Genomic DNA, 7,962 nt, shown 5'->3' with positions numbered 1-7,962 from the left:
ATCTCATGCCGTGGAGGCTGATTGCACGCTTAGAGCAGCCAATTATCAAGACAATGTAGCGATAGGTTGAGTACGATCGTTCTTTGAGTGGCCGTCTTATTTAATGGTGTTTTGTTGACTTTTGGTGCGACCGGGATGCAAGCTCGAAACGTTTGTTTCTCATCACGCTCTTAACGGGCGCTTTCATTACGCCGCATACTGCGAGGAAATGAGAGAATACGAGGAAAATATATTTATTAACAACAAATATATTTAGTAATGACCGGTAGGTTACTTCACGCCGAATTTGTTGCTGATTCACTCGTGTATACAACTGTAGGCATCATGTGTACATCTGTGATGTCTGTTTCACAATTGTCTTTCTTTCTTTTTTAGTCCAAAGCTTTGCAAACTGTTACTTTCCATTTTCACCATGTTTTCTGATGGGAATGATTAGTATTTTACTTTTACCTTCAACCTGTTTATGTCTAGTATCTTGACGCCATGTATTTTTTCTTACCTCTTTCTCTACTATTAGGCGCCTCTCATAACCCACTGTACCGTTGTGGGGCGTTAAGCCCCTTAAGTTTTAGCTTGAAGTTGTGCTCTATGTAAATGGGGAAAGATGGGTTCGAGTTATGGGCGCGGTGCTTTACGCCAGTGCCCTAGGTAACTCGGTGTCTGGTTGTCTGAACAAAGATGCAATGGAATCTTTATACTGCGTGCCGCACCAACGTGGAACAGTGTCCACCATTGCGTAGCACGCTTATCATGGCCTCTAGATCGTTTGAGATTGTAGGTACATATGCATGCTGTCGCACTTGTGCCTAGAGAATGCCGGGATTGCGCAACCCATATAGCACTGTGCACCCGCCTTTATATGTTTGACTCTGACTCTACAAACGGAACCCGCGGAGGTCTTCTGCAAACGTAAGTCGTACCTTATGTGTCATCTTTTGTGTGCGCCGTATATTTGTCATCTTGTGTACCTTGTTAGTCAGAGAATATGAAACAGCGCTTAATACTTCCCGAAGGCCATAGTTTGTGTTGCCGGCACTATAGTGAAGCCGGAGATTGGCGCTCGGCACCGAGCTTGGCATCCTGCCTACTGTTGTTCAGCTTGGGATAGTTGCTGGGAAACGCTGACGTGGCCAGATCGTAAGCCGGTCTTGCGGATATGTTACTTTAGCGGCGACATTTGACTCTCGTTTGACGTCGTTATTACTTTCTCGTGGTGCTCCGACGTCTTGACGCCGCGGATCTTGACAGGACATGCATGGGCTGTCGCGTTCAATACGAGCTGCAACACGGTGTCGGTGGGTGAAGGGGTTAACAAGGGGTTAAAAAACTAGTTTACTAATTAGCAGTAATTGGAACGTTGTTTAGTTTTCCCATTTTACGTATGTCGGCGCGGCCGTGCTCTCTTGGCAGGTTCTTAAACCACAGTCGCTGCGTTGCAGCTCGTGTTGAACGTGATTGTACAGTCAACAGCAAAAGTTTGCGGGATATGCGCGAGCGCGTGGCAAAGCGACCCTGCTCCCCTTCAAGCGGTGAACCCCTGGTGTCGAGACCGACGTCTGCACGCATGCGCGTCCCTCCGAGACTGCAAGCGTGCATGTTTCCGCGCTTCCTCCTTGCGCACCCGGCGATATCCGAATGTAGCCGCGAGGTAGCCATCTTGCGTAATGCGCTGTGGCGGCTTCGACAGGCGAAACTGTGTGAAACGTGTTTAGAAGCGTGAACTTGCGGGCGCCACTGCGGCCGCTTTTTGTCGAGTCACGAGCGCTGACGCATAGGTCTGGCCCGGTGGCGGACGCAACAAGTCATTTTTTTTTCTGGGCCGCACCTTCTCGTGGCCAATCTTCGTTGTTTCTTTCTTTTTACGACCGGTGCGTTCTACCACAGAAGATCGTGGCAGAAGACGCGCTCTATACAAGGAGACCGGCAAGACGAAAATGGACAATTGATTTCCGTTGTATAAACGAAGTTCTGCCTGTCGAAGCAGCCACGGCGCATATCGCAAGAGGGCTATCTCGCGGCTACATTCGGATATCGCCGGGCGCGCAAATAGGAGGCGCGGAAACATGCACGCTTGCAATCTCAGAGGGACGCGCATGCGTGCAGGCGTCGGTCTCGACACCAGGGGTTCACCGCTAGAAGGGGAGGAGGGTCGCTTTGCCACGCGCTCGCGCATCCCGCAAACTTTTGCTGTTGACTGTACGTAGAAGTTTTGATAACATGTCTGTGTACAAGGCACGCACCGACATTGCACTTAAATGCCTTTTCTTCTAATCTTCATCCGCTTGTCTTCTCCCTTAGCAATAATCGCCATAGATCTTGAGTAGTCTTCCTTCTCAGGGGGCGTATTCTGCGACGGTCATTTTCGGCAATAATATCGCTTCGGCCGTCAGGCGCGCGCTGATTGACTGGTTGAACAAAATTCGATAAGCTGATTGGCTGGAAGCGCTCTACTTCACGCGAAGGCGAGAATATTGCCGAAGTGATCGCCGTAGAATACATCCCCTGCATGCTGTTCGTGAACTGAAAAAAGGGGGAGTACTGTGGTATGAATGTTACAGAATTGATAATTCTGGAGTTTTATGTGCCGAAACCATGATCTGATTATGAGATAGAGATAAAACTGTATTGTGTCCTTGATGGCGCCGAGACGTGGCGAGGGTTGGGAGACTGTGGGGAGCGCTCCAGGCCGCGCGGTTCTACGTATGCAACAACCTCGTTGATGGCTTGCTGCAGCGTGTCTTGGATGTCCCCGTCGCTGCCCCCAGTGACCCACGGGGTGATGTCGTCTGCGTGGAGGCTATACTTGAGGTTTCGGATGCTAGCTAATACAGGTGGTAGTTCGAGCAAGGCTACTTTAAACAGAAAAGGGGACCGAACGGATCCTTGCAGCGTACATTTGCTGCCGAAGTGAATAATTGGCAACTGCAACCCTCCGATGGTTATGGTGGCCGTGCGGCCTGTAAGGGAATTCTTGAAGTAGTTGTATGTTCGGTGTCCAACCTGGAGTTGTGCCAATTGGGTCAATATTGCCTCATGCATGACGTTATCGAAGGCCTTGGTTAGGTGTAGCTCCAAGAAGGCTCTGGTGTCCAGCCTGGAGCTTTTATCGCCATCTATAATTTGGTGCATGGGCGTGTCTAGGTGGTCGTTAGCGGTGCCAGTGTATGATGGAGTGAATGTAGTAGATTGAGGTCCTATGTAGTGGTCTATCAGCTCTTGATGAACTTGTGCGTCCGTGCCCGGATGTGTGTGAATAACCTTTTGCAAGTTGTGCTATTGTGTGTTCTTGCTGTTGACCGGATCCAGGAAGCAACGGAGGATATTCCACGTGCTCGGCAGGTTTGGTTGCCGCTCCATGCTGTCGCATGTGCGGTGCCAGTTTTGACGAATAAGTTGTGCATAGTCTTCGATGTGAAGTGCGAGAGTGCTAATACGTTTCCTGAGCGTTCGGTTGAGCTTGTTGTGTTTGTATCTGCGAGGAACGCCGTAGGGGGGGACGCAGAATTGATTTTGACCACATGGAGATCTTTAACGCTCGCTTATTGCAAGAAAGGGTACTATCCAGTTAAAAAAAATCATGCTGACACGGACAGCAGGGAAGAGAACACGGGGCATACCGCTGGAGTATCAGCTGATCGTTTAATATTAGTTTTGGCACTTAATATAGCACGGAACAACTAATTCCGTCTCATTTTTTCTTGTAGGGCAGATAGCCCGTTCGTAGGCTGGTCGGTTGGTTTTGCGCAGGTAGCCTTTTTATTTTTGTGTTGGTAGAATTGGCGATACACAAATCAATGATTGCCAGCTTCCGTCTATACGGCTTCTAAGATGTCGGGCTTCAGCACGTCTTTACTTTCTTGATGCGAACGCTTCAGATGGCCCATTGAGCGAAAAAGCCGGCATCTGTCGTCTGGACTAGCGAAAAACGGCACCTAAATTCCCATTGGCTGCGACGCCATGCCACGAGCGCGCCTCAATGTAGCAGCGCGGGCGCAAGAAACACGTTGTGCAATAGCGCGCCAGGTATTGCGTTATGGGAGAGGGCATCGCCGCGACGCCACGTCACCCTCGCCCTCGCTCTCAGAAGCCTGTGTTAACCGTGCGTTCCTTGTCCGCGCAAGCTCTCGCCTGCACCTAACTGCGCCGCGGTAAGGCTAATTCAAAACGCGCCACGCCAACGCCTGCTATATGACGTCATATGACCTTGCCTTATGACATGCTAATTTGACCGAAATTTCTATAGCCAAGCCCGGCGTGACGAAAGTGGTGACGCCAAAACCACCGCGACTTACTCGTGAGCGTCCCCATCAGATTATATGGCAGCAGGGCAAGGTAGCATGACGTCAAGGATCGAAGTGCAGGAGGCGTTGTTCAAGCGTCTCAACGAGCTCGTTTGCCCGCGAGGACTTCATAACTCTAACCTACGAATTCATAAAGGCTTCTTAACTTGAAGCGCATCCTTGACTTGATTTATGTGACGCCTGGCACGAACGTGCTCAAGACGCTCATTGCGTTTTCTTCGGCGCGATCACGACAGAAGTCATTTCGATCAAATCAAGCAAATGCTTCAGGTTAAGGCGCATTTATGAATACGGGGGTAAGGACCGCTCAGCGGCGTTCAATTGGGCATTAATGCTCTCGCATTCGCCACTCATAAGAAGAACTTGGATGCACTCGGATTTTTCATTTAAAGCCTGAATGTCGTGAAATGGTATGGTTGAAATCGTGATTGCGTTGTTAAAAAAAGCGAGATGCTTGGTGGTTGTGGTTTCTAAAGATGCTGCATGTTCTCTGGTACTATCGTTTTGACACCCGCCTGGTTCTCCTACGTATTGTCACCGGCATAATGAAGCTATATTGTAGATCAGCTCTTTCTTGCAGACAGTGGTGTATAGGATTTTTTTCGTTGGTTTTTTGGGCATGTCTTACGCTTCTGAGTATTAGTGACCCGTACAATCACCCAATAAGATTTATAAACATTGCTTGAATACGCCTCGTTCCTTACCAACCTCATTGTCACAGCACCACTGCCGCTGGATCAAACAGCACCGATCGAACGGACATGACAGTACACGACCCCAAGGTATCGCACAACATCCAGCATCCCTAAATAATAAATTATAATGTGTAAAACTCGAGAAAGGCTTTAACCCCTAGCATAATTCTTTTTCACATTTTCTTCCAAAATTTCTTGATGCCCTTGAATACTTATTGGCAGAATAGCTTGTCGGCGGTCCCAAGAAAAGAGGAAAGAATCTCTGCCTCTGTGATCCTCACCACTGACCATCACCTTTGTTTAGGCCACTGAGTCGTCTTGTATCGTTATATTCAACTCTCTCTCTCTCTCTCTCATGATAAAATGTTTATTTATTTCGTACTTTGAAACAAGTGTTGAGCGAAAAGGACGAAGATAATCACTGCACGTGAGCCTCTGAACGCTCTTTTTGTTTTTCTAGATTGTTATTCGCACAAAGAGAAACGATAGGAGAGGAAGAAGACTAAGAAATTTCGGTCTCCTTGTACCCTGAAATCTGGCGAGACCAGGATGGACGTCCACACTTCCGCCGCACCCAGAGGTGTGCAAGCGCCCGACAACCTTCTGTACGTTTTCGTCATAAGCCGGCACGGCCAGCGGACGCCCATCATGTGTTGCAAGAACCTACCAAAGAACGTCCCCGAAGGTCACGGCCAACTCACCAAGGCAGGCCACGAGCAGGCCTTCAAACTGGGCCAGCTCTTGCGGGCCCGATACGAGGGATTCTTGAAGGCCGACGAGCCCGATCAACTGCTAGCGACCCATATACGCTTACAACGGTGTCGCGAGAGCCTGGACGAGACCCTAGCGGGCCTTGCCGTTCCCACAGCGACGCCGCCCCAGGTCGATCCGACGCGCTATGACCTACTGTTTCAGGCGAGCGTGATTGAGAACATCGACGCGGTGCTGCAAGCGCCAGGTCAAGGCGACTTCCTGTCCATGGGACAGCTCCTCGCTTTCATCGCGGAGAAGACGGGGGCGCCTACGCGCCAGAAGAGGGAGAAGTTTCTGGTCATGGACAGCCTGATGACGTACGTCTCCATCGGGAACCCGATCCCCGCCTGGGCAGAGCCCATTTGGAACGACCTGATCGCTGCGGATCGCAAGATGTTCGGCTTGGTGCTTTCGGGCAACGAGCTCTGGTACGCCGCCAACGTGCTTAGCCGAGTCGAGGAGACGCTCTCGCAGAAGTTTGAGAAGGGAGTCCAGCGTCCCGACAGGATGCACGTCTTCTCCATGTCGGACTCGAGCGTCTACTCGACGCTCAAGCTGCTCAACGACTCTTACGACAACCACCCTCGTTTCTGCGCCAGCGTCGTTTTCGAGGTGTTCGAGGACAGTTCGAAAATGAAGCGCGTGCAGGTTCTTTCCACGGGGCCTGAGGAGGACCCGCAGTTGGTGGCGATGGATAAATTGAAGAACCCGTGCGAGTTGAAACAGTTCCTCGACTTCCTTCGCGCCGTCCTGAAGACTTAAGCGGGTAAGGTGTCAAGCCGACACAAATTGAATTGTGTACACTTCGTGCCAGGCGTGCTGCTTACGCTGTGCCTCCTGCAATAATGCCTCCATTACACTGCAGGTAATTGTGAATAAACATTACAGGCACTTTCATATTCAACGGTGCTACATGCATTGCTCTCTTACAAAGCGTACAAGACAAAGAAGGGACCGGACAGAGTGCTGACTTTCGATTAACAGTATTATTAAGGGCGGATCGGCAATTTATGCCAAGCACCCATAAATATAAGAAAATAATCGAGCACGAAAAGAAAGTAAATGCACGTCACCGCATGCGCGAATGCACACACGTGAATGCGCGCACGCGCAAGCAGTCGCACGCGACAGTTAACGTACTGCAACGTGCGCACGGACGTGGCGGTTATGACTAAACATTCTTTGTATTTCTCAAACTTCTGTCCACGTGCAGTGTGCGTAGCTCCTTGGAGACGCATTATTAAAAAGAGGATCCTTCGCAGTGAGTGTCCTTTTGCGAAGAAGTACGCTTCTATAGTCCTCTTTGCGGGCTTATATACTTGAAGCATATTTCCGAGTCATTAAGCGGAGAGTAATATTTCGACGCCGACGGGCGCTTTTCTAACTAACTAACTAACTAACTAACTAACTAACTAACTAACTAACTAACTAACTAACTAACTAACTAACTAACTAACTAACTAACTAACTAACTAACTAACTAACTAACTAACTAACTAACTTAACCTAATATGCGTCCTGCTTGCCGGCGCCGGCTTAGTGTCGCGCGCACATGCTGTAAAGCACGTGATTGACGATGCAATGCGTTGACTAAAGCAAAAAATATTGCCGATATCGATATGCAATGGGAAGTAAGTGGTTCTGTACGGAAACAAAGTGCAAGTTCTAACGTGAAGTAACATTGTTGCGGTGTCTGCGTAAAGTCACTCTTTCCAGCGCACTCGATAGTTTGTCTTACTGCACTCTAAACACAATTTCGTGATTTCAATCGATACTTCTTTTGGGGTCTTTGCACTCTCTATAGCAATTCATTCTTCCGCGACTACTGCCGCATCGTTTTTCAGCCCCTGCGTTCGCAAAAAAAAAAAAAAATGATTTTTTGTTTAACGTGAGTGGAAAGCCATATAATTCATCTGCTGCAAGCGTTTGTCATGCGAAGAAGGCGTAAACGGCGAGCCGAAAGGAAGAGGCCTCCTTTCCGCTCGCAATGCCTCTCTTTCTTTTTCTCGGGAACTCTTCCGACTGATTTGCATATTCCGCCGCTCGCAGGCTGTCGTTTTTTTCTCGGAGGGACAGAGTTTGCGTCATTGGCATCTATCAAAAGTCGGATGCGGGGTGCACAATGGGAAATCTTCAAGCTTTCGCAGAATGCGGCGTGCCACCGGAAGTACTTGTTAAGCTCGCGTATGCGGCCCAAAGTCTGCTGCAGTGCC

General features: G+C 49.3%; 1 protein-coding gene across 1 annotated transcript; it reads left to right on the top strand.

Moving 5' to 3' along the window:
* The first annotated feature begins 5,499 nt into the window (after window positions 1-5,499).
* On the top strand, window positions 5,500-6,740 carry LOC142584360 (testicular acid phosphatase homolog). The gene has a single exon (XM_075694515.1). It carries the CDS (start codon window positions 5,546-5,548, stop codon window positions 6,509-6,511), a length of 966 nt encoding a protein of 321 aa, XP_075550630.1. The 5' UTR covers window positions 5,500-5,545; the 3' UTR covers window positions 6,512-6,740.
* The last annotated feature ends 1,222 nt before the right edge of the window (window positions 6,741-7,962 follow it).

This window comes from Dermacentor variabilis, chromosome 6 (assembly GCF_050947875.1).
Source record: "Dermacentor variabilis isolate Ectoservices chromosome 6, ASM5094787v1, whole genome shotgun sequence".
Classification (NCBI taxonomy): domain Eukaryota; kingdom Metazoa; phylum Arthropoda; class Arachnida; order Ixodida; family Ixodidae; genus Dermacentor; species Dermacentor variabilis.
Note: the sequence above shows the minus strand (reverse complement) of the source record. Positions and strands in the feature narration are given on the sequence as shown.